General features: G+C 38.3%; 1 protein-coding gene across 3 annotated transcripts in view; it reads right to left on the bottom strand.

The window, feature by feature from the left end:
• Nucleotides 1–234: 234 nt before the first annotated feature.
• SYK (spleen associated tyrosine kinase) overlaps nucleotides 235–27,327 on the bottom strand; it is a 34,386-nt gene continuing 7,293 nt past the window's right edge. Inside the window, exons 3-14 of one of the 3 annotated variants that reach the window (XM_059834068.1) lie at nucleotides 21,702–21,840; nucleotides 20,236–20,277; nucleotides 13,281–13,287; nucleotides 9,482–9,497; nucleotides 9,203–9,243; nucleotides 8,400–8,468; nucleotides 5,920–6,097; nucleotides 4,432–4,641; nucleotides 3,800–3,989; nucleotides 2,277–2,417; nucleotides 1,924–2,036; nucleotides 235–307 (exon numbers count right to left, since the gene is read on the bottom strand). In XM_059834068.1, coding sequence (XP_059690051.1) covers nucleotides 235–307; nucleotides 1,924–2,036; nucleotides 2,277–2,417; nucleotides 3,800–3,989; nucleotides 4,432–4,641; nucleotides 5,920–6,097; nucleotides 8,400–8,468; nucleotides 9,203–9,243; nucleotides 9,482–9,497; nucleotides 13,281–13,287; nucleotides 20,236–20,277; nucleotides 21,702–21,840 — 1,219 coding nt within the window. Of the gene's footprint in view, nucleotides 308–1,923; nucleotides 2,037–2,276; nucleotides 2,418–3,799; nucleotides 3,990–4,431; nucleotides 4,642–5,919; nucleotides 6,098–6,782; nucleotides 6,874–8,399; nucleotides 8,469–9,202; nucleotides 9,244–9,481; nucleotides 9,498–13,280; nucleotides 13,288–14,331; nucleotides 14,401–19,126; nucleotides 19,177–20,195; nucleotides 20,278–21,701; nucleotides 21,841–27,327 lie in introns of all 3 variants that reach the window. The other 2 variants (XM_059834066.1, XM_059834067.1) reach the window with 2 other exon arrangements.

The raw sequence follows: 27,327 nt of genomic DNA, 5'->3' as shown, positions 1-27,327 counted from the left end.
CTGCTCTGACATCTTTGCTGCTCGCTCTGGGGCCTCTCCACTTTCAACGCTCTATTTCGGGACTGGATATTGCGCAGAAGGCAAGAAAAGGCAACCCTACAGACACAGGGCTTAGCTTGGAGCCTTGCAGGGTGAAAGCAGCAGTGCAAAAATCAAAGTTGCTTGGTTTCGGAAACTGAACAGCTTCTCAGAGGGTGCTGGCTGGAGGCAAGGGAGCTGCTGTTCTTCATGCTGCTAGTGGGAAATGTCGTAATAGTAGTTACGTAATCTCAGCTCGACTGCAATAAATCCTGGTCGGTCATCAACACTGTGGAAAGATGACAAGTATCACTGCATAGGAAGGAGAAAGGTGTAAAGGTGCGTGGGTCTTGTAACACTTGGGACTTTACCTCAGTGATAGTTCATTTAAAGCTGCTCACAATATTTTAAGGCTACCAAAATGATGCTACAAATGAACACCAAGTGGCAAATGTCACTACAGAGCATCCAGTCAGTGGATTTACTATCATGCCTGTTACTTTGTGGTTGGTGAAGGTACTACAAGAAAGAAATGGTGAATCGGCTCCCTTTCATTTTGTACTTCATTTACTTCAGTAATAATCTAGAAAAAAGAATATTTACAGTGCAATATCTGCGTTATAATGGGTACTACAGTTATACAGAGTGCCTTAGCACCACTGAGAGGAGCCTACGCATACACTATATGGCTGTACTGTCTTTCTTTCCTGTATACCTGCAAATTTGTTGATTTGGGAGAAAACAATTAAACTGACAACAAGCACTTACAGTAATACATTACATATTGAGATAGTTACACTGCCTCAATTGAGCCTTTTTAAAATTTTTTTCTTTTTCTTTCCAATATTAAAGATATTTGAGTACAACAAATAAAAAGCAGCATGCTTTATGATATGCTTATTAATCATAACAAAAAATGATCCCTTTCATTCTAGAACTGTTATGGCATTCTTTGAGTGAAACCAAAAGGCAGAAATTATTTTATGGCTCCACATTCTTTCTAGAGTACTAGGTGTAATAAAACTAACAAAGAAGCAAGGTACGTAAAAGTGAAGTACCACAGCTCCTTAAATGGAATCCAGAGACCTTTGTTGGACACACATATTCTCCAGATGGTGTACTGGAAGAGTAAGTGATGTTACAGTAGACTTTGGGAGCTTTATGGACACCTTCCTACAGCTAAAAGTAATCTCAACAAAATAGTTTAAAATGATAAATCATAAAACATTTTTAATAAATTTTTGCAATATACTAATTAAAAAAGGATATTAGGTAGGCTTTCTATTTTTTCTTCTCTATATTTCGTAATTCTAACTTCTGAATTGTTATAGATAATAAAACATGTTTCTGACATACTAGGTATGATCTGAAAAGATGCTTTGCCTCTCACTAATAGGAAGTCAAGGTGGGATCCAATCTGAGCATGTTCAGAAATGAGAAAAGAGAAAAATAGGTCAAAACAATTAATTATTGAGAAATTGAATGAATTATTTGACAAGATGGCTTTGAAATTTCAGTAAAGAAAAAGTCTTGGAAATGAAAATTAAACAAAATACAGCCAAAATGAACCAAAAATATTTGCTTAATTTCAAACTTTCTTTTCAAAATACATCAGACAGACATTTTTGTAGAATGACTTTGTTTTTATGACACCCTACTTTTTGTATATAACTGTTCCAGCAAAATCAGCTGTGCAAAATCAGCTTCTTGTAGTACACTCAATAACTCAATTTTCACTTGAAAGTGCAACTGACTCCTTAGTTTGGAGGTTGTTTGTAATCTAAACACCAGCTGAAATGATGTATTTTGAAATACCCTTCCCTCCTCGCCCCTCACTTTCTGGCTATTAACTAAGTAGATTATAACATATTTCTATTAAATGAAAGAGCATCACATCACACTCACTTGTATGTCCAACACAATTTCATTAGATCATAGACTTCTGTTGGACAGACTTCAGGACGTTCCATTCGTTCTCCTCTTTCAATCATCTGTGCAACTTCACCACCTTTCATTCCCTGGAACAGGATCACCAGAACAGTCAATTGAGTTGCAAATGCTTACTGCACACATGCTAGTATAAAACAAATAAAGGCCTGGAGTTGATTTTTGGGCTATCCTTTGACTCATTTCTTGCAATAGATGGGGCACTAAGGCTTGCTTTGGCCTGCAATAACCCTTTTTAGGTAGGAAGAGCCATTGGTTCAAATTTGCTCAGAATTTTTATAGAAAAAGAATTGCCAGATAGAACTACTCACCTTATATGGTTTTTGTCCATAAGAGAAAGCTTCCCACATTAAAACCCCAAAGCTCCAGACATCACTTTTGCTAGAAAATTTGTAGAAATTCATGCATTCTGGAGCATACCACTTGACTGGCCATTTTCCATGACTTTGTGCCTAAAATAAATCGTAATAGAAAGGAAAAACGCAGGCTAGAGACAGTGGTAAGCAGTAAACAATGTCAGAATTCATGTAAGTTAACTTAGATCTGTGCACACTTGTACTAAGTACCATAAGATTTCTGATGCAGTTGGCATTAGAGAGAATAGGTAGCAGCTTGTTTGAAAGTGTTACAAAATTGTTCCTCATCTTCCACTTTCAAAATCATGCACTGAAATGAAATCTATGGTAAAGCAAAGATTAGCTAAATGACCTGGAGTCATGTTTTTAGTGGCATTTAATTTAAAGTTGCTCTTTAAAAGTAAGATTTTTCATTTAGACTCTCCACAGAGGGTAAGAGATACACAGCCAGCTACACTGAGTCTCATTATTAGTTGAAGTTGATGCTCCGTTTCGAAGCACAGCGACTGCCTCGTGGCAAACTGCAGTTTGATTAAATTATGCCATAACACTGTGTTACGACAATGTAAGTGTCAGCTATCCCAGCACAGTGCTAGGTCTACTGAAAGAACCCCACTGCATTTTGTGGAGTTGTAAAGGGAATAGGCCTTTGACACCAATTCTCAAACCTCCGACAAGCAGCTCTGGCTAGGCTAGCGGCAGTGATTTAAGACATTACTGCCTTTTCTGGCAGCAGTTACTATTCCCATAGGAAGGTCATCAGAAGTGAGTATGCGCTTGCTCCTCCTCTGCAGTGTTTCATGGTCTGGCTTATTAGTTTGAAAGAGCTGATGAAAGGGAATAGGCAGAAGGAAGAAATAATTTGAACTGCAACAGCAATATATCAGAAAAAAAGATGCAGACACAATTAGAGCCTTTGTCTTCCATGGATGTTTTTACCTTATTAAATGTGGCAATTATTTCAATCCCTTTAGCTGTACAGAGATCAAATGAATTTAAAACCAAGCTAAACAAATTCTGCTTGATCAAATGATTATTTACCAATGGTATTCTTTCAGAAAACTGCCCAAATTCAGTCCTGTTAGTCAATAATACAGTATGCTATCCTAAATTTTCGTTGGACATGGGGAAAACTATAGATGCCCAAAAGTTTGTATCTGCAACAAAGTCATTTCCCCCCTTTTATATAAGGAGGTATCTCATTTCCACCATAAATTTCAACCTTCTAATGACAAGTTTACCAAAAATAAATGAAAGAAGTAAGCAAATACAGGAAGGGACTAGTTTCTTCCTCCCTACACATCTCTTAATGCTGATCATGCATTCTGAAAAATCAGTGATCTACTATCAGGCTATAAAATAATGGATGATAGATATTATTTCTAATTTTCAGCTTTTAAAAACAACTGCCCTTCAACTGAAAATAACCTTATTAAGCTATGCTACTATACAGCTTTCATGACTTGTGCAAACCTTACCTTATAATAATTTTCATCAGCACTAAGAGCTTTAGAAAGTCCAAAGTCACTAATTTTGGCATAATGTTGGGTGACTAACAGCACGTTCCTTGCAGCCAGATCCCTATGAACAAAGTTATTCTCCTCCAGGTATTTCATCCCCATGGAAACCTGATGTACCAGCTCTGTTATATTCTTCTCCGTGACATGTCTGAAAATCATAATTGAATTTTTAAGAGGTCAGGAGTTAATTTTCATGACTTTTCATGGAGTTCAGATATAAATCCTTACTATGAACCTCCCCACATCATACTAGGAACCTGATCCACTTATGTTTAGCTAAGCTTTAATTAGAACAGGCAGCATAAGAATGTCCTGAGCAAGATGATGTGTGATCATATCAATAAATGAGCAACTGAAGGACATGTGAAAATTCTTTCATTTGTTCAGAATGCACTATTTTACCAGAAATATTTGACAGTTTGGAGACATGTACAAGAGAATCATGTCCCAGTGAAGAGTAACTACAATCATTAATTATTACATTAACAACATGACAATATAAAATTGCCCTTAAAGAAAAAAAAAAAAAGGACCTGTATCTTTTTTCCCCTTTAGATAAATCCTATGAAATAGAATTAAAGGTTACATACCTATTTTTTTGCAAAAATTTATTCAATGGCCCAAGTTCAGCCATTTCCATTACTAACATCCAGGCCTCAGCTTCACATATGCCTATCATTCGGACAATATATGGGTTATCCAGTTGCTGCATTACATTTGCTTCTCTCAGTAATTCATCTTTTATGGCTGGATCATTACTCTCATTCTTAAGAATTTTTACAGCCACTGGCTTGGCACCCCTACGAAAAAGAATCCAGTTCTGGGATTAGTTGCTGAAAAATCTGTGTGGAAATGCACACAACCTTCATCTGATGTTTCTGTGCACTTAGTACAAACTGTGACAAAAGACAGAATTCACATTCAGAGGGCAAAAAACCCAACTGTAACAGGAACATCTCTCTATCAAATGCTCAGAAGACAGCTAAGCAAAAGAGAGAGAATGGAAAGAACCTGAGAAAATTATAAATAGTCATAAAAACATATTAACGAGCCTGAAAACAAATGTACTTGACAAAATTTTCTTGCCCATTCTGGGAAGAATGCCATAGAGCTTTTCTGGCAAGAAAAGCTATAAAGACCTTCTAAACATTGAGGTGTTTTGAGGGAGAGACTAGAACATGCAGCATTGCAAGGCCCCAAGGCAGTGCTCTGAAATCCTGAGAAACTAAGCCTACTCCTGCAACCTTCAGCTCATACAACTAAGCAAAAAAGTGGCTGATGAGATCGACAGAGCTCAAGTGTGAAACAAGATTAGCAAACACACAAGCTGGGACCAGAGCCCCTCAAATCCTCTCAGTCTGTACTGGAAAAAGAAAAATCCTTCCTGGCTCTGAAAACCTTGGTTAAAGAAATGCCTCCAGCTTCAAGTGGTGAAAGTGTATACATAATCAGCCCATGCACTTAAACAACATACTGATAACATTTTACTATGAAAATGCATGAACAGTCAGGTGCTTCCACTTCTGCCATTATAAACAGGGTCTGTTCCTACCACAATTACATGATAAAAGAGGTCACAACATGTTCTGTCTTCTTGAAAATCAACATTCCAGCTTCATGAAACAGGTATTTATCATACTTATTTTAGGTGAAAATCTCTTTGCTACAGGTAAGCTGTCCATGGCACTCAAAGAGCGGTTGTGCAGATGGGAAATACTGAGTAGCACGACTGCCCATACAGACTATGGAGGAAGGCAGGAGACTTTCCACTCTGCTCTCCCTGACAGGAGAGAAAATAGTCATAAGGGATATTTCCCCACTTTACAGACAAAAATAATGTCTGGGAGGTGACTATGCTGCAGGCAAAGGGGTGTCTTCAAACAGAGGAATAGAGAATGAGTGTACAGAAAATGAGTGTATGATTGTATGTACAAAGAGGGAAATCAGTGAATATTAGCCCAAATTACTTAGGTACAGTCTGTCATCCCAAATGACAGGCAAAGATTACTGCTGCTCCGAAAAATAAAGGCTAGAACTTTTACCTGTTAGATTCCATGAAAATAGAAGGAAACACTTACTTTTTCATCTTATAGAACCCTTTCTTTACAGTACCAAAGTTGCCAGAACCAAGTTCTCCTTCCTCCAAGGTTAACAATTTCCTGTCAAGAGTGACATTTTTTGGTTTCATTTCATCTGGATCAGCATATGGACTTTCATAGACCTCTGTATCCATGGGTAAGGCCTCTCTCTGATCACCTGCAGTTCAATCAATGAAAAAATTACACATTATGTGAAACATTTTTGCTGCCACAGCTACTATATTCACCCTTTCTATGTTCAGGATCATCAGTGTGTTTGACTTACGAGGGCATTATAAAGAAACCACACGCAGTCAAGCTACAGGCACTTTAGGACACCCCAACAGAGAGTGTCCTCCACCTGGTGACATGCTCTAACTATTGAGCATCTGCATAATGTGAAACCAGGAGGTTCTGATAGAAGCAGAGTTAAAGGCTGACCGTTCTCTTTAGTACTTCCCATTAGATACCTCAGACAATTCTTTGCTCAGAATGCTATCTTATATGTAGTTCATTCATAGGCACCCATCTTCAATTAAATTTTACAGAAAGCCTGAATACCAACTAGGCACTGTGGATGCAACAGGGCACAATTATTTTTATGAAGTGCAAGGATGCAGCTTTTAGAGTCAAGGAAGTAATAATCTTTCACTTCAACATGGAAAAAGGGATTTCTGCTAAATTACTTCTATTACAGATTGTGACATCTGGCAGTTTCAGCTACCAGGCTTGAGCTATGATAGTGGCTATACCAATACACAACGTGGTGTGTAATATATGCAAGAAAAAAGAAATATGGGTTGAGGAGAGATGTCTGGCATAAAGAAGGAAATTGTATTAATGACATAAATTTCTCTGCCTACCTTTTTCTGCTCCGGTAAGACCTCTCTTCCTTTGCAGCACGTAAGGATTAAAAGGTGCTTCATCAGGTGGGTGGCCGATAGTTGGCTGAAGCTGTAGCACATAAATAGAGTTTTTTTGTTTAGTAATGAATAGGTAAGTTAAAAGCATTTCTTTCCCCGAGGATTATGGCATAATGATTGCAAGAAACACATAGGTGAGAATCAGAAAGTAAGAAAGGGATCCAACAAAGTTAATTTCATTCTCGAGGTTATTGCTTGGTAAATATGCAGGCCAAATGAAACGTACATTGCTAAAGCATAAAAAGTTATTGCAAATATTTTAGAGCATTTGATCTGAGAGAATTAACTGGAACAGGTCATGCACAAATCTTATTCTGCAGAAATTAAATTTACATGCTTTTCTCAAATCTGCCTTGTAACACAAGTAGTCATAAGGATTTATCTTTAATCTGTCCTTCCTCCCTCTCCAAGTTATCTCTCTCCATATCTAGGTCATAGAGAAATTCCTAGCACAAATGAAAACAAAAAATACTTCCCTATTTCTCTTGTAGATGTTATAGAGTGACTCCACTTGGAAGAAATGTATAAAAAGTAATTTTTTTACTAGGCTTGTGTAACATCATGGACAAACATCATGGACCAGTTACTAGGCCAGTCTATCTGCTCAGAGGAGGGAGAAAATTACCTAATTCTTACTGTACTTGGACATTTGTTTCAAATACAATTCCTCTGCTTTTACTCTTTGTCAGAGGAGTACTATGGAGCACACAAACCACCCCAGCAGCAACATGGGGTGTTCTATAGCTCCTTGGCTGAAGGATGAGTCTGACACAATAAAGTATAGACAAGAGAAACTTATAATCTGCTCTCTTCTGTCTGTGAACTGTCAGGAACAGGGAATTACTGAACTTTTTTCTGCAGTTTAGTCCCTTTTCTTTCTCAACGTAGAATTTTACTCTACTCCTGAGTGTCCTCACCCTCCTAAGGAAGCGTTTTAAAACCAAACATCAGTATGAGTTTGCTCAGCTCAAATAGGAAACAGAGGTATATTGTACTTGCAAAACACTAGATAGGACTATTTTGCAAATATTTGAGTATATAATTCTTCTTTTTAATAACTGAAGCTTTCAGTAGCAAAAGTTCCTGCCTGAAACAGTTGTGGTTCTCAAGTAAAGAGACCAGAGCTTGAGAAATGCCCAGGAGTGAATTACTGGGTACAACAGAAGTTTTATCGCTTGGATACTGCATTTTGTAGGGAAAATGCTTGACCCAGGTGGTACAGACCTTTAAATCGTAATGAAGTGATCTGCCCAGTTGGATGAAGCAGAAAAGGTCTCACTACATAGATTTTACAGCAAACCCTGAGTAGGAGGCCAAAACTTGGCAAGATTCTGGCCTAGTGGCATGACCATGGTGGCATCAGGGATGGTAAGGGTAACATTTCTAACTCGAATCGCTCAGTCTTGTGGAACAGTGTTGAAAGGCCATTTGCTGTCAGGGCATGCCACAAGAGCCCTGAGACAGTTCTGAGATAGGTCAGGGACTAAACTGACCTGCCAATCTCAAGAACAAGGAGGCAAATGAATGGCATAAAACAAGACATGCAGGAAATAAAACAAGATATGGGCTGGAGTGTTGATCTGCTCGAGGATAGAAAGGCTCTACAGAGGGATCTGGATATGCTGGCTAGATGGGCCGAGGCCAGCTGTATGAGGTTCAAAAAGGCCAAGTGCACTAAGTGCACTAAAAAGGCTATGTCCTGCACTTGGGTCAAAACAAGCCCATGCAACGCTACAGGCTTCGGGAAGAGTGGCTGGAAAGCTGCCCGGTGGAAAAGGACCTGGGGGTGTTGGTCGACAGCCAGCTGAATATGAGCCAGCAGTGTGCCCAGGTGGCCAAGAAGGCCAATGGCATCCTGGTCTGTATCAGAAATGGTGTGGCCAGCAGGAGCAGGGAAGTGATTGTCCCCCTGTACTCAGCATTGCTGAAGCCACACCTTGAATACTGTGTTCAGCTTTGGGCCACTCAGTACAGCAAAGACATTGAGGTGCTGGAGCATGTCCAAAGCAGAGCAACAAAGCTGGTGAGGGGTCTGGAGCACAAATCTCATGAGGAGTGGCTGATGGAACTGGGGTGTTTAGCCTGGAGAAAAGGACGCTGAAGGGAGACTTTATTGGTCTCTACAACTACCTGAAAGGAGGTTGTAGTAAGGTGGGTGTCAGTCTCTTCTCCGAAGTAACAAGCAATAGGACAAGAGCAAACAGCCTCAAGTTGTGCCAGGGGAGGTTTAGATTGGATATTAGGAAAAATGTCTTCACTGAAAGGGTTGTCAAGCATTGGAACAGGCTGCCCAGGGAGGTGGTTGAGTAACCATCCCTGGAAGTATTTAAAAGACATGTGAACGTGGTGGTTAGGGACACGGTTTAGTGGTGGACTTGGCAGTGTTAGGTTAATGGTTGGACTTGATGATCTTAAAGGTTTTTTCCAACCTAAACGATTCTATGATTCTAAGATTCTCAGCTCTAGTTTTGTTTTTCTAGCCTGGTACACTTTGCAGGTCTGCAAGTTAACAACTATTTCCAAGACCTACATCACTCTATTTCACACACAGGCCATTCACTAACTCAAAAAACCCCACTAAGACTGGAACTCAATCCTAAACCTCTCAAGTGATGGGCTGGCAGTTTCACTATGAACACTTAGGACAGTCTTTCCCTACACTATGTCAGGGTGTATAGGGAAATGGTTATGGCCAGTCAAATATATTAATCATCTTTTGCAAAGCAAAAACAAATCAGATGGAATTATACTTACTGAGATCACAGTGATTTTAGTTTGTGCATTCATATAACCTGTATTGCTTCAGAACACATCAAGACTTCTTAGGGTTTTTTATCTAGTTACTATGACACATTCAGTCTTACTACTAAGAATTGATTATAGTTCCACTGGATAGCTTCCTGGGTGTGTTCTTGCTTCCTACGTTAACTATATTTATACTTTAAAAGGGAGATAATTTTACATTCCAAAAGGTAATTGGAATCAATTAACTGAGTAGATACAAAGCAATACGGACTGACATTAATACCTGTTGCTAGACAAATACAAGTACAAAGAAAACAGGTACAAATTGCCTCATTGCATGGATTTTCTGGAAGCCTCTGGTTAATGCTTCTTGGCTAAGGGGTCCAAAAGCAGATTGGGAAAAAAGGGATAAAAATATGGCGACTACCTAAGAAAGGGACTGAGATGCTGAGTCTTCAGTGGCAGTTTCCAGGATACTGGAAGGAAAGGTCTGAAATACTTAGGAATGATAGAATCATAGTTTCAAAGGATGCCTTTTGCATACTTTACCCTTAAAATAATCTTTATGATAGAAATGCAAAGTGTTCAGAAAATGACATCTAGAAGACACTGCATCACTCTGGGACTCCTTTGCTTTTTGAAAGCTTTGATAGGACTATCAGTTGTCCTCTGTTCACTGTGGGGAGTATCTCAACTGTACACCAAAAAGTGTGATGGGAATATCTGAACCCAGGCCTGGTCCCACAGCACACCCCACACTTAAAACGCTGAAACCTTTTCTGTAGTCACAATTAGGTAAAGTCACACGGGTGTAGCTGTAGCTCCAAGCTAACCAATGAACCATGGCAGCTTCATTTTCTTTCTTTCCACAAACAGTCAATTGCTGGACAGAGTTCGTGTAGTGGCTGTTACATAATGAAGAATATAAATTCAGCCCACAGAAGGGTACAACTTCAGCAGATCTTCCTTGTTTTTAGATTCATAAAAAGATTTTGTAACACTTTTCCTTATCGTAACCCAAACTTACGAGAAATGAGATACAAGCACTTTGCGAAAGGCCTTTGAAAATTATAAGCTCAAGGCTACAAATGGACTTGAACTTACTGTTTGAAGAAGTGATGCTTTTTTGATGACAATATAACCCTGCAGGCTGAATCATAATGATGGAAATTACCAATTCCACTGCAACACCTTCTATAGATCTGATAAGTAAGCTTCATCTGATTGCTGTTGAACAACAGGGTAGAAATACTTAAGACGTACTCAGCCAGTACTGGATAACCCCACAAATTTTAAAAAACTAGGAGGGCATAAGGTCTTCTGTGATGAGTATTAGTTGCAGACTAGAGAGGTAGTTAAATATCCCTGATCTCAGTGTATGAAGTGGCATACTTTGGATTGGCCAAACAGAATTCCTGTACACCAAATTGATACATCTCAAGAATCTATTCACTAGTGCAGAACAGCTGGTAAAAATATAGGTCTGGCCATGACATAGCTGACTCCTCAAATGGGACATATAGAGATGTTTCCACTCTTTGCAATTCAAGAACAAAATAAAAGAATCGGAAAAGATTGGATGTTCTTGTTCAGGAACTGCATGAAAAAAAAAAAAAGAGTGTATCATTCCTGTGCTTGTGAATAAAACTGCAGCTGTGAATTGGAAATGACACAGTGACACCAAATCTAACAAAGCGGGTTTTCTTTCTCAGAGAACTGCTCATGTTTAAGATGAGTGATAATGTCTTACTTATCATTAGTGTTAGCTAGTTAACTAATATATACATATCTGTGGAATGATATTCCCCATTGTTGCAGTTTGATTAAACAGGTTAACAATGGCTTTTTCATTAATATTTCTGGTTGAATTGCAATTTGATATTTCACAGGCACCTTTTCTGCTCGTATTAGTAACTTGGGAATATTGTGCAGCACTCAGAAAACCTCAAACATTTTTCTTTAGTTCTGCCAGTTATGTATTCGTGGCATGTAGCACCCTGCATGCCTTTGAATAGGATTTTCTAGCAGAAAGGTTGGAATTTTTCTTTTGAAGTCAAGGCTGACTGGAAATGGTACATGGGGTATGTATCATTGCATGTACAGTGGTCTGGGTAATAGTACAATAAAATTTCCTTTTTATTTAACTGTTGTTTAAATCCAGAGTCCATTCTGCCCTACACTTTAAAAACAGCAAGTTTAATTCTGCAGATCTTTTTCTGACAAAGGGAGCTTTGTCTTAATACAACCGAGGAATAAGGTAGGAGATTACTCCTTGTGTTCTTAGAAGAAGCAGAGAATGGGCAAAATGACCATGCATTTGCTTGTCCAGTAAAAAGGAATAAAAGAAAAGAGTCCACTAGAGGAGCCTGTTAAAAATGGCACATACTATGTGACACCTTGTGGTAAATACACTTGTAAACTATGGGGCAGGCCGTTGTTTTATGCTCTCATACTAGAAAGCTGCTGTGAGTCTATCCTGTTCTCACATCAACATATATTTTTTCTTCCACTAGGTTTTAATTTTAATTGGTTAAACTTCTCAGGTACCTAAGCTAATCTAAATGTGCTATTCTTTCCTTTATTAGGGACTGGCTGTACTAGTGTGGCACTGCTATAGTAATATAACCACACCCACAGTAAGAGGAAAGCAGGAGGCAGAGAGTTTGCATTGACTTAAAGATATCTTTCTAGTAAAAGAACTACCACTTTCTATGCATGGATAAGGCCTTAGAAGGATAACCCCTAAACAGGTTTGATAGCATCTAGTTGATGCAATAAGTACAAGACCCACTTACTGTTTGCTTTAAAATATGAATAAAACAGCTCTAACTGTTAGAACTGTTAACCTAGTCTGATTTTTATAGTAAAGATCATAATTTTATGGTAAAGGATATACTTATGAAGGCAATCGGTACAGCAAGTCCAATTTCTTTTCAAGTTAATAATTGTGATTTGCAAAGATGCAAACGTATATGTAAGACTATAAAGTCGTCTTATTTTGCTAAACCAAACTGAATAGCAAAATAGTGCATGACAAAGACCTTACTAGCCAAATCCTCAAAGAGCTTTGGCTAAGACATCTTAGTGGCCACTAGGTGGCACAAGTTCATTTAAATTGTCGTCTAAATTGCCAATTTTACATTAGTGAGTAAAACAGCTTGAAAAATTTTCATCTCAGTGCTAAAATTATATCCAAATAACCAGTCTGTGAAATTTAAGAAACCCCATAATTTGCAAGACTGAATAAATACAACAGCATAGATTTTCCGTTTTACTCTCTGGAAGTTTTTAACATAAGAGAAGTAACTCCCTAATTAACCAGGTCTAAAGTAAACTCTGTGTGTTGGGGTTAATGGATGGTTAATCTTGGAAATGTTCAGAACAGGGCTTTCGTTTAGAGTCAAAAATTTGGCAGTGTGATGAAATTTGTGGGTTTGTATATTCAGGGTTAAGTACATGTAAATGGCGATTCAAATCAGATTTCTGAAATTATTTTCTTAAATTATTTTCTTTCTCTGCCAATATGCTTCAGTCTGTATTCTGTGTCTATTTCCCAGAAGGCAGGAAATAGATTATGTGGCTGCAGAAAGCAACCAGAGAGAAGAACAGCTTTTACCAGGTGAGCAAACAGCAGAGTGACCAAAGTCATGTCTAGAGAATTCAAGACCCCACACTCACTTTTCTGAACAAAACGAAAATACTTCTCTTGTCTAATGTGTGATAGTACAGCAATTTTTTTCAGATGGCTTTAGAACATGTCCTGACAGTGTGTATGTATTTGTACAAGATGACAGCACATTAAAACTACGATGTCAACTTGACAGATGACAACAGTTACTGGTACTTCAGTATAAAACTGAACTGAAGTTATAAAAAAAGAATAATTGTTATTTACCAGGATTATCAAATACAGTATTTGTCAAACATAGTTTCTCACTCTGAACAGCAGCGTTCCTCTAGGGCTTTTTATGCCTGCTCATTTTTGTTGAAGAGCAACTGGAAATAAATAATCAAAAAGAGAGACTCATGGGTGGAACAGGGACATATGTTATTCTCAGCATGCAAAACAAAGCTCATAACTACATGCTTCACAACTACATAAATTACTGGACAGCATAATTTTCTGGACATGCAGCAGCATTTTCATTAGTACAAGGCTGGGTTCCCATTGACTCCCTGACATCTTATCACCTTTCCCATTCTACTTGGTCTTGTGACATCTTACACTTGCCTAAATGTAATGAACATCAATGCATAACAAGATTTGTGCACACAGGTTCCATAAGAATATATTTTGTGGTTGTTATTAAAAATTGTTCCCTAAATACTAGGGAATAGTAATAGCATTGTGTAAGCAAGCCAATTTTCTGATTAGGAATGATAGTTCAGAGTAGAAATATCATTTTGTTCTGCTATAAGTGACTGCTTTTTGAAAAACATTTTATCGCTTACATTTTATTTGCAGACATATTGACATCTGCAGTAATGTTTTGGGATGTGAGAAATTAAGTCCCTCCATTTTTAAAACTTCTTCAAAACCATTGCTTTAGTTATAAAATCAAGGCCATAATTATGTAGATGATTAGGAAAGAAGCAGAAAGCTTACAGTATCTCACAATCTGATTGTTAGTAGCCAAGACACACATTTAGTAACAGCAAGCCAAAAGGGGGGGGAAAGAGTGAAATTAGTCAAGTGTAAGTTCTTTTAACTCAGTCAAAAACCTAAAATGACTGTACGAGGCACCTTTTTGCTGCCAGCCTTTGGAAAGGTGTACGATTTGAGTCTTGAGATAATTCCACCTCCTGCCCAACTCTAGAAACCACAATGTCAAAGAGGAACAGTAAATGTGTCAGGAAAGTAGCTAAAGGTATTTTACAAAACAGACAAGAACAAAACATTCCCAACCTTCTTCTTGTGTGTGCCTGCAAGTATACAGATGATGCATCAAACAAATGTAGTATAGGAAATTTTACTACTAAATTTTACTACTAAATTTTCTTTCAACTCTCAAACCATCTTCAATCTGTAGATATACCTTAAGGCAGTTTTTAAATTTAAGCACATTGCCCTTTTCCCATATCTTTCACGCTTCTCCTGCCTCTGTTATTGAACTTTAGCCACCCCCCAACATATTTAGCAATGTAAATCATTGAAGACCTTTAGTGTCTTGAAGTATGACTAATGTATCAAGCAAGATTTAAAGTACTTGGTCTTACAACAAACAGTGTTGTTATTGAAGCAAAAAGCACACAAACTGATATTAATTCCAGACAAAAATGAACAGGCTTTAGTTTTTACATGTGCACTTAGGTTCTGCATAAGGATACTTTTAAAAGAAATGGAAATATGTTTTACAATAATACATTAATTTAATTAAATGTGACTAATTAGCATTTCTAGGGGTCACTGAGAGATCATACCTGCCTAATTAAAACTGCTATGCAGTACTTATTGACCAAGCATTCAGGCTGAAACTGAGGCTGAAATAATCTGAGCCACACTCTCAGCCACTTTAAACAGCCTTTGAACTGACTTACAGTTAGGTGTTCTAAACTTTTAAATAACCCATTTGGATTTTTTTTTCCCCTGAAAAAATAGCTTTTCTAATGGATAAGATTGGTATTTTTCCTAGCCTTCTTTTAAAAAAAAAAGTTTTATTTCACATAAAAAAGTAATCTTTTGTTTTAAAACACCAAGGATAGCCACGCAGTCCCTATTCCTGCTGGAAGAACAGCAACTTTTTTGACTCTTGACATTCTTCAGAGCTGTGATACATAAAAATTCAGTTACAGCATATTGAAAAAGGTTACTGAATCTGCTATTTTCTTTTACCTCACAAAATTATCTTTCTATATTGGGAATAAATGAAACCTGAAGCACTTCTTAGCTATAGTTTTGCAACAGAGAAATTCTCTAAGAGGTTGAGTGCTCTTTTGCACATGGTGAGCATGGTTCATTATACTTTTCTGACAAGAGTAGCTCCCAGCACTTCACCAAGCAGCCACCTGTACTGCCTTGATGGTAATACTGCTTAACTCAAATGTTTGTATTAGACATACAAATGCATGTTAAGAAGAATACTTAATCAGGGACAGCAACAGTACCAGTTAAAGTTAGGCTGTACTCATAAGGTTTAGGTCTATTATTACTATCTGATAAACTGTGGCTAAACAAATAAAATACTGAGAAAGGTTAAGTGGAGAATTTGGGAAGTGGCCAGAAGTTGGCAGCTTCACTGTAATGTCAACAACTGATTTTAAGCTCACATCAAAAGGTCCTCTGCAGTTTTAAATACAGATTAGGATGATGTGCAGGGAGAAAAAAAAAATTTATAAAGTCAAAGGCGATCAAAATCACCTTAAATCTAGTTATGGAGCCTCTGGAAAAGTTGTAGTCCATACATGGACAAAGGCAGGAAAAGTTGTAGTCCATACATGTGCTGAGAAAAGTAAGAAGGAGTAAGCCACCGTATTCTACATGGAGAAACTGTCTCCAATACAAAGGAAGCATATTAGTATCACTAAAAAGGAGATGTCCGTATTACAGAAAAGGGGACAAGAAACACTAACATTTTGTTACTCTACTACTCTATGTTACTCTGTTCTTGGAGCATTAGCAAACGCTATACAAAACCCTTCCCTGATATTGTAAATTTTACTCCAAGCCCTTACACACCAACAGTTTGCAGTTAAATTAGTTGGACAGTCTGCCTTGCATATCATCCAGCAGATCTTTCTACAGTGGTCATATGCTCTTTTAGCTTCAAAGCAATTTCAGATTTGGGCATGCTCTCCACTAAGGCTTTGGAATCTCACTAGTGTATTTCAGGCATTAATACATATAAAAATAAAAAATTATTGAAAAAATCAGTCTGGATGGGAACACCAGTATTAGATTGTCCCTCAGAACAGGCCCTTCCTCTCCCTTCTTCATCTGTTAATCATGTTCTGTCCCTCTACTCTCTCTCTTTTGCTTCTTTATTATAACCAATCTTTTCTCACAAGTCATGATTATTCCTGTTGCCTTGCTCTGGATTATCTGCAGCTGGGCACCATTCTTCAGTGCAGTGCCAAAAACTGGTGGAAGTATTCCAGCTGAGACCTTACCAGCGTTGAACAAGCTGGAAATGCTCTTGATGCTTCCCCTTCTTCTACCAGCGTGATGGTTGCTTGTCCTTGTTTCTGTTCTGATCCTTGTTTCTGTTCTTACCCATGACAGGCATCACATCTTCTGAAAAACTGTTACTGTTCCCCACGTTGCGTTCTACAGCTGACTATTAGAAGTGCAATATCTTGCACTAGTTTCTACTGAACTTCACCCTGTTTCTTCCAGGACACTTCTCCAATTCGTCACAATTAATCTGAGTCCCAATTAAAACTTTCACAATTCCAATTCACATATTATAGCAATCCATTTTGTAAAATAAAAAAGATGCAGTACTTCAGAAATGTGAGAAACTCTGAAACTTAAATCTTAATTATGATGGTGTAAATAATGTGAAGATAAATAATGTAAATTATGTAAATAATGTGCACATTCTCTACATAAGACTTTGTGATTGTATTTGTTTTTTCAGGATGCATTTTTGTTTTTGCAATCTGAGTTCATTGTATTTCAGGCCCTGTGTATAAAAAAAGCTACATGAGTGGTCTTTAGTGAGTTACTGCTTTTGCACAAAGATGAATGTATGAGAACCTGGCTACATTAACTGAAGTCTTTAAGCTCTGTAAATAGTAATATTAATTTTAAATTTTCCATTTTCTATTTTTATGTTTATACTACAGGAAAGTAACTCAGCAGGCTTGTTTTATAAAACTCCTAAAGAAAACACAAAATTCAGTTTTCAATCTTAAGAAGTTCAGTATGTCAAACATATTCTAGATTTAAGCAGTATTTTAGGAGAATATTTGCAAAATATGCACTCAACACATCTCACTCATATCTTCGGTGCTTTTCCATCTATCCATCATGACAAGTCTTAAATGTAACTACTACTGATCAATCCTGACAACATTAATGGTTGTATGTAAAATGTGCAAGTGACCAAGCGTATTTAAGTCAGCTACTTGCTAGAGAAGTACATGTTCAAGGGTGGAATTAATCTCACCTAACTACAGCTACCCAACAGCAAGGCATATAGTCTTTGACTAATGACCTAGGCATCTTCTGAGTGGAAAGACATAGGCACAAACTGGTAGCAAGTCATTCCACCACTTTTAGGCTGACGTTACATGTGGCTGGGTATGTGTCTCTTGCTTCAAAATTCCTTAAAAGTGAGCCTTTGTGATTTGCTGAATGACTGACTCTTCATTTGACTTCATTAATGTTAGGCAAGATTAATCATACTCTGTTAGCATGACAGAGTCTTTCACCTATAAAGCATCATGAAAAACTAGGGATGTATTACTGCAATGCACGATGAAAAGAGAAGAGGTTAGCCCACTTACTTTCATTCCACAGTCCTAAACATCAGTCAGCTTAGCCAGATACATGGAGTTTTTGTTAATACTTCCTCGATAAATTAAATACCTAAAGTAAGATTTCTTGAATTTACTTTTATTTACACTTAAACTGCAAAATTTTACATGAATAATCTAAGACCTGCGTAGTATTCCCACATTGAGCATGCTTGCTCCATCACTATAACTGTGTGTATACCAGATGATATACATGTGGTCTCACACGCTTAAACTTCACGGTCGTCCTTGTAAATGGCATAGATCCAAACCTCAGGAAAACATTTTTAAAAAAGTGGCACCTATTTTGGTTGTGTAATTTCCAATGGCTTAAAAGGGTACCTGATTTTCAGAAAATGGTGGTATGAGAATGGTTGTTCATGGATCCAGGGACTCAACAGTACTGAAATAAATGTAATTGCCTATTTGAACTGTGGGACTGCATCAAGATAATTATTAGGCTCTCCAGGGAGTGGTGAAACAACTAAATTAAACTCTCTGTTTCAGGTGAGATCAACCACAGCTGAATGAGATAGTGTTATGTATCACACCTCAGGTAGCTCCTCTAATCAATGGACTCTAAGAAGTTAGGCAATTATAATCACAGATGGGCTTGCTCACTCTTCACAGAGTTGATGACAGAACTTCCCCTAATTTCACTGCAAAGTCTGATGTTAACTGCACACACCAAAGATGAAAATAAATTGAACCTCCATTTCTGCTTCAGTCAGCAGATTATCAAAATAAACAATATAAATGAAGTAGTATCTCTCCTCCTATAGTCACTATAGAACATGATCATCAATGAGGCATTTTGCATATGAAAAATACTGATTTTCACGTACATTATACATATAAAACAAGTTCACAAAATTAAATGATGAACAGCTCACACAAAACACTGATGAAAGCAATAACCATCCTAGAATATGTTAAGCTTATTCTTTTCAACTTACTGCTTATATCCCTAGAAAAACAAATTCACTGCTGTGATAATATACAACCATTAGGATTCCTACAGCAGTCTGTGACTGAAAGCCTTCTCAAATGAATGCTACTGCTGTATCACCACCTACTCTTACCTTAGAAGGGGTTCCAGGAAGAGGAGGACGAGTGTTAAAAACAACATTATCTGTAAAAGAATCAAATGTAGAAGGATACTGAGCAAGGTCAGAACTGTACTGTAAGAACACAAAATTTTACATAGGCAACCACCCTTCTAGTTTTTAAATCTTATTACAGTGTTTCTCCTGGCCCATCTTCTTTGCTTTTGTCTCTAACGTGCAGCAGACTCTGGTACTGGCTGCCACAAAGACAAAAATATGTGCAGTGCCTAAATGATTCAAAGGAGCTGAAAACGAATGGGCATATCCTCTCACCATGGCACTGGTATCCATCAGAATGACAGAAGAAGGCCTTAGAGAGAGAACACCATGTCTGGAATAGCAAGAGTTAGACAAAGATCGGCAGAAGCATCTTTTTTCCCCTGGCAGTCAGGGCAAGAGGGAGGACAAAGTCTCACTGGTATTTAACGTGACGTTAAAGAAAAAACAGGCCAAAGACTATACTGGACCTCAGGACACTCAGACCCACTCCTTCCTCTCCCTTCCTCCAAGTTATCAAAGAATGCCTCTCTGACCCCCATTTTCAGCATGAGGTGCAGCCAATCCCTTGTTCTGCCCTGCTCTCCCCAACATGGGAAGTAACTCCTCTTCTACCAGCAACTCACCTGTTGGGTGCACCTCTCAGTGCACCCAACCTGAATGCCTACAGAGGCACTGCTGATGTGCTGGCCTCAGCTTGGAGTAAACTGTTGGAGGAGTCCTGGGACAACCACCTCGTTAGTGTGCAAGGGCCAAGTAACACACACTGCCACTCTGAGCAACAAAGCACATTTTGGATCTGTTGTTAATTCAGAGCCAGCAATAACTGGAGTTGGTAGCTTCCCTTAAGCTACAGGATCTGCATCCATCCCGCAAGGTCTGACAGATCTTAACTCATTTCAAAATTTGGAAATTTAACATTTTTTTTTATCCAACTTTAATCTACCGTAATCTGCACCCACCTACATAGCAAGTGGAAAAAATGCACACATCTTTATCATCATTAGCATGGCTATTTATACATATCAAAATAATAGGAATAACTCACCATTTTCTGAGCCAAGTTGTGGACAGGGAATGGTAAGAACCCTTAATAATCCATCTGGTTTGTATGAATAATGCTCAACTAACTACCAGAATGAGAGGGGAAAAAAAAAAAACAGAGTAGGAGAGAAAAAGATATGAAAAGGTAAGGGAGGTATAATTAAATATATTGTCTCTTTAAAATTGTGTGCATATGTACAAGAATTGGTATATATTACAGCAAATGAACTGGGCATACAGCAGAGCTTTACTAGACATGCTCTTACCTCATCTTTACTTCTCTTTAGCAGGAGTGCATGTTTCTGAAGTAACCTTGTGATGAATCTGGAACCTGATCCAGGAATTGGATTTGTAAGACTCAGCATTCCACACCTGGTTCTGCTACTAACCAGCTTTGTAACTCTGAGCAAATCACTTATTTTTATACCTCTGAGTTCCCGCCCTCTTTGTGGTTTTTTTAAAATTTTTTTTTTTCAAGATGGGCATAACTACAGTGCAGGAATTGTCTTAACACACAATGCCTTCTTTGGACCTCAAAGTTGCAATGGGATGTAAGCAGTTAATAAATGTATAGTACCAACAGTTGTGGCGATTTGTGTTCCTGGATTGTCTTCTTCATGCCATTTTATTATAGGTTTGTTACTGCTATTTTGGCTTTGGTGCATTTGGGTAGAAAGGAGGGGCTCTGTGAGTGAAAGAGTTGCAGACTTATTCAAAAAACTTGTAAGATAGCATAGCTGCTTTTAAATTCCCAGTGACTCCAGGAAATAAATATGCAGGACATTTACAAGAAAGGCTAAGAATTACCAAATGCAAGTGAAGACTCATTTTAGATTTATGACTCGCTTTAGTTAATAGAATTTTAAGCAAGACGACAAAAGAGATTTCTGCAGGGGTTTCAATTCCCTTAGCATTTTCAATTTACGTAGTGTTCAGTTTTATCGACTATGGCCTAGTCAACTATGCATTCCTTAATTGCTTAATCTTTACCAGGGTGCAGACATATTTTGGTGGTAACCCTCAGCAACCTATGCTTTTTCAGCCTTGAAGGTAGAGAATTTCAAAGCTAAAGTATGCAGTATGTGTACAGCATCCTAAACCATTCCTTTTGTGCTTCCTAGAATTCTGTTTATTGCTGTCATGAAGTACATTAGCAAAAGACTGTACCTAGCATAGCTATTATTGAATATGGTCACTTTCAAATGCAAACTGTCTTCCGTTCTAGAGAATGTTCAGCTAACTGAATAATTACAGCAATTTTGAATTTGGCAAAGCTGCAATACCACATTTAAAAATTATTAAACTCTTGACACTTACATAGCTTTCTACATTAACATGTATTTTCTTCATGTATAGAAATCACATGAAGTTGGAAACATGACGACTAACCTGCCAAAACATTTGGTGTTTAGCTAAAGACTGTTGTCGCACAGCAAAGCAAAACAAGCTGCCTTAGCTGGTTATATGGCAAGCTGATGACAGATATCCAAGTGATTCAAATTTAACAGACCTGCCAGAGGGTGTCAAATCTTTTTCCATCCGGTATAGAGAGCTTTCCTGTCTTATCTCTGTCAATACGGTAATGCAGTACTTTTCCATCATTCAGCAGACACAGGGCATAGGAACCATTGCTGTCCCTTTCTCGGATACTGTAGGAATAAGAGAAATTTTCAGGGTTACGCTTTACTAGGAATGAGCATCTGGGTTGAAACTCTTTCCTAAATCACCCTTTCCTTTAAGCTTTTGAATTAAAAACAAAGCAAAATCAGCACTGCAACTTCTGAAGACACTTTGTTAAGCCTTTCATTTATTTCTTAGTGTCATTTGTTTTCAGGTAGAATTCCCTAAAGTTTCTTTTTTTTTCTCCCCCCAAAAGGCAACAGATGACAACAGAAAATCCACGATGTGGAGCTCTTTGCTAGGCAGCTACAGAACTCTGTTCAGTGCACAAAGTGTTCTCTGAGCAAGAAAGGGTTTGAAGGCTTGTGCACTGCAGGCCTACAAAGCCCACGGAAGTCTGAGGCCAGGATCCATCATATACAAGTAGCTACACTTCAGTCTCCTCTACAGCTGATCTAAAATCAAAAACAACAGATAAGTGCCGTCATTAAAGCAAGATTCCTGTCTCATATCTTTTATTTTGAAATAAAGAGATGACAGTAAAGGCAGAAGACAAAATACTAAGATAATATAATGCGAAATACAAATAAAGGGAAAATCTTTATGCACTGGAATGGCTTGTTGTTTGGCTGTAAATGTTGTTTTGTATGTAAATCATGCATTTCTGTAATCATCAATTCTTATAACTTCTGTAAAGACATTAATGCTTTGTTGCAGATTTCACATAAAATTCATATGAAATTTCACATGGTATTGGAGTATATATCTGGTGTAAACTTCACCAGGGAGAGATCACAGCATGCAATATAAAAACATTGTCTAAAATTCATAGGTAGCCAGGATCACCTCCTTCCAGCAGATCTGCAAGCAACATCTGAGATGCCTGTAAAGTGTTGCAGAGTTCTTTTACGTGTACTCAAGGCTAGCTCACACTGAGACCAGTGTCTTCCGGTGACTGGACCCAAAGTAGATAGGAATTTGCTACTAGCTCCATTATAGTTGGTGTAGCATTTCTGAGTTTAGAAAGTAGACTTTTTGTTTTAGTTTGAGTTGCCTGTGTTCACTTGCTGCTGACAGTAAGACAGCAATAGAGCTAGATCAAAATTTTCTGGAAAAATGGAGTTTTCCTACCAAAAACCCAGATTCAGCAACACTGAAACATTTCTCGTTCCAGTGTGTACAGAAATCTACTCACTCTCCCTTGAATTTTTCAAAAGCCCTGAAAAGAAATACAGCAGGATATGCTCACTAAGGCATTGGGAAGCTTTGCTGGTGCAACACTAGTACTTGCTATCACATCTCAGAAGACTGCAGAGGAAAGCACTGAATTCTGCTCCTCAGCCGACTCACTCAAGGCTGAACTAAAACTGTGTTTTGTCTCAACTACTCATGTAACTATTTTTTCAAGCAGGGTGATTCTTGTTGCCTAAGATGTGAACAGGTCACCAGCTAAAGAAAAAGGGAAGTAAGGTCAGGTTTTTTTCTGAAACCAAAGAAACTTGCCTAGTGTCTCTAAAGCAACTTGAAGCACATTGTGGTTTTTCATAACATGCAGGTATTTTTTCAGCGTGCTGATATCCTGTGCTCACTGACCAGTGGACAGCAACAGGTTCTGCCAAAATGAAGAATGACTTTTACTTTGTCTTGCTCTGACTTGCTTTTAGCAAATAAGGCTTGGAAAAATATTTTAAGAATAGAGGGCATTGTTTCTAACACACAAATGAACAGCGTTTCATTGCATTCAGACTTCTGTTCAGAATACAGCACAAGTAAGATTATAAAAATGCAATGGATTATTTCCCAGTAACAAATGAACAAATTTCACATGAGAAAATGGTGGTTCCAATATAATTAGCTCTACTGAAGGTGGTTCTCATTTGCAAGAGTTGTTACTATCACAAAAGGCATCGTAAAAATTTCTTCAGAGCACAGGCATCAATGGGAGAAGAGAGTCCTGATTTCTAAGGACCATGGCACAGATCCGAACAGTGCTATCAGTATACAGTGCAGGATTTAGGCAGAGTTCAGGTTTGTAAGGTTGTAGTTGCATTTCTGAGCTCTTCCTTCAGCTAACCCAATAGCTACATAACTCTGAAGACATCTGCAGTTCACAGTCACGGCAACTTCTTTCAGACAGCTCTATCACTGCACATGCAAAAAATCTCCATTCTAACACTTGTGATTGGCCATGGTCCAGAGGGAGCCTCGTTCTCTTGGGGTTATGGTCCAGGTGGCTTTTTAAACTGTAGCCAGTCAACTCCAGCACAATTTGAATCCCTATAAAACACAACAGGCGGTACTGCTATCTTCCAAAACATGTCTGAAGAGCAGAAGTATCAAGAGCATGAAGCAACAGCCAAATGATGGCCTATGTCTTAGTTTTGGCAACCAGGTCCCTTACTGGTCCAAAAAGAGCTCTCACAGAACTTACCATCACAGTCCAAACCAAAAACTTTTACTGCCTCTGGTTACAAGGATTGTCACAGGCCATGTTTCATAATTTCATTTTGGTTTTGTAGACTGTGATAATGGCTGTCTAGGTGTGGTGGGTTGACCTTGGCTCAACGCCAGGTGCCACCAAGCCGCTCTATCACTCCCCTCCTCAGCAGGACACGGGGGGGAGAAAAGAAGATGTAAAAAACCTCGTGGGTCAAGATAAAGGCAGTTTAATACAGCAAAAGCAAAGGCCTCGCACAGAACCAAAGGAAAACAAAAGATTTATTCTCTCCCTCCCATCAGCAGGTGATGTCCAGCCACTTCCCAGGAAGCAGAGCTTCAGTACGCATAATGGTTGCTCCAGAAGACAAATGTAAATAACGAATGCCCCCCCTTCCTCCTTCTTCTCCTAGCTTTTATTGCTGAGCAGACATCATATGGAATATGTATGGAATATCACTTTGGTCAGTTTGGGTCAGCTGTCCTGGCTATGTCCCCTCCCAAGATCTTACCCAACCCCAGCCTGCTGGTGAGGGGGGAGTGTGGGAGAGACAGCCCTGATGCGGTGTGAGCACTGCTCAGCAGTTGCCAAAACACTGGTGTGTTATCAACACCCTTCTAGCTACCAATACAAAGCACAGCACTATGAGGGCTGCTATGGGGAAAATAAACTCCATCTCAGCCAGACCCAATACACTAGGTTAGGCTAAGTCTCCAGAACTCCAGCTGGGTACACAGTATCCAGTACCTCTCAGTCACTGTAAAAAATTTAATCAAAGGCTGCTCAAACTGAAAGGTTATAAACTGAAACCTCTCCAAATGGAAATCAAGGTTTTCGCATCTTCTTGGTGGTGCTGCCTGTACTATTCAGGGTTATCACATCAGATTTGGAGGCTCTCTTCATATATGGAACTTTCCTTTTATGAAAAGTGACTTTCAGAATGTTGAGTAAAAAATGCACTGTCTGCTTTAATGTGCTCTGAAATTACACACAATATTTACGGTTCTTCAATACAAACTGATAACACAAAAATCTTAATTTTAGAAAGCCAAATTTTTTTTAAAAAGCATTTTGGCAAGGAAGGAAGCCAGCAGTGAAATATCACCTAGTCTTCCATTTCGTGCCATTGCAGAGAATTACAGATCTACAGAAGAAAACCATAATGCTAATGAACACCTGTAAATAAACAATATTGTCCTTTCATGCACTGAGATCAATCAGAAACATGAACAACTTCACTGAGAGCAAATTTGAATTCATAGATACATTAGAGAAGCACCAACGTATCTAGATTTTCTATGACATATTTTAAAACAGCAATTTTAGCAGAAACAGAGAAACTCAAATTATCACGTCATGCAATGCAAAGAAGGCTTAGTTATTGATTTTAATTTTCATGCAATCTATGTTTGACTATTTTTTGTTTTGTGAATGTAACCCAAATAGCAACCAATAACTATTTGGAGTATCATTACAGACCATGTAAATAGCTATCCATCCTCTCCTTTGGTAAAGTCTATTTTTGCTTGGAAGCAAGAAGAACAATGTCCCAATTTTTTCTGCTTCCAAGTGAAAAGCCAAATGATGCCTTTCTTTCTAAAAGAAAAAATCCCTGAGGGTAAAAAAAATAAATTGCTATTACAACATGCCTCATTGACTGTGTAGAAAAAAAGCATTCTACAGTGGATAATAGTGAAGGAAATAAACTAGCAAAATGCTTGCTTTAGGAACGGTATGAAATTATTCTCACTCCTGAATCCAAGGGTATGTTAAAGTTTGTTCTCAGCCTTGCTTTGCCTTCTCAGCAATAACAGCTTCCTTGATGCCAGAGATACTGACATTCTCCACTGCTGATCAAACTCCAGCCATTCTCTGCTTGCCTGTCTTTATGACCATCTCTCTTGTAATGTTAACAACATGGCTATTCATTACCAATTCAAATATCTGCAGCACACTGCACATGTTCCAAATTTGAGGGCAAGAAGGAATTAACTTGGTGCGATCTGTAAAAGGATCATACAAAGGAAAAAAAAGGATTGACTGCAGTCTTCATTTACACCATTTCTTCTCCCCCGGTTAGCAACATATTCAAAGCTGTTTCAGAAATGTCAGCACACTACAGAATTTAGAAGCCAGCTCAGCCACACACTATTGCTATCTACAATGGAACTTAAAACTTTATCTCCTGATAAAGCTATCGTGGTGTGCTGCACAGTGTCAAAACACCTTTGTGAGAAAGATAGCATCACTGTAGTCTATTTTGCTGGCATCACCCTGCCAGCAAAATACCCTATGCTCCACCAAAACCGTAACAAATAGCTTTGCTGTATAACTGCACCTGCAACAGGGGATCTTCTCAGTACAGCTATCTCAGCCAGAGATCGCATCTTTTCTTCACACCTCCAACCCACTCGGCTGATGAAGCACGCAGCATAGAGCTAGCCTTGAGAAGCCATAGCCCTGCTGCAGTGGTCTGCAAGTGGCACCTAACTACGTGCCTAACTGAAGATCAGTAAAATCTCTCCCAAAGAGCTGTGGACATCACCCAGGCTGCTGTGGAGGGGAATACAGCACCTCCAGAAACATGGTTCACTGTCTGTATTTTATCATTTATCTTGGAAAATTTTTATGGTCATCTAAGCTTAGCAACTGCTTGGCATTTTGAAGAGGATCTTCATAATTAATTAATATCCCTGAATTAAGGTCATATTTAGTAGGATTATTTTCACCTTGTCTGATGTCAACAATGTCCAGTTCCATTTATGGATGCAAACATAATACTGACAGATTTATTTGAAGAATACTCTACAAGGTCAGATAAATCACCTAGCTCAGTATGCACTCCAGTAGTGGTAAATTCCTAGAGGAAGACAATAAGATTAATATAAATATAGACCGCTACATGTATTGGAAACACAAATTTTTGGTCAGACAAAAGACAAGAAAACTTTTATGGACAACTGCACTTCAAAACCTGTTATTTTGAAACGGTGTTACTAGTGTTAACTATTGTGACATAAGAAACAGTTTAGTCTCTAGATGTCATGAGATGCCATGATGACTAGTGCTGTAAGTCGTT

Source organism: Gavia stellata, chromosome Z (assembly GCF_030936135.1).
Source record: "Gavia stellata isolate bGavSte3 chromosome Z, bGavSte3.hap2, whole genome shotgun sequence".
In the NCBI taxonomy this organism is placed as follows: domain Eukaryota; kingdom Metazoa; phylum Chordata; class Aves; order Gaviiformes; family Gaviidae; genus Gavia; species Gavia stellata.
The sequence above is the reverse complement of the archived record's forward strand: the minus strand, read 5'-3'. Positions and strand labels throughout refer to the sequence as shown.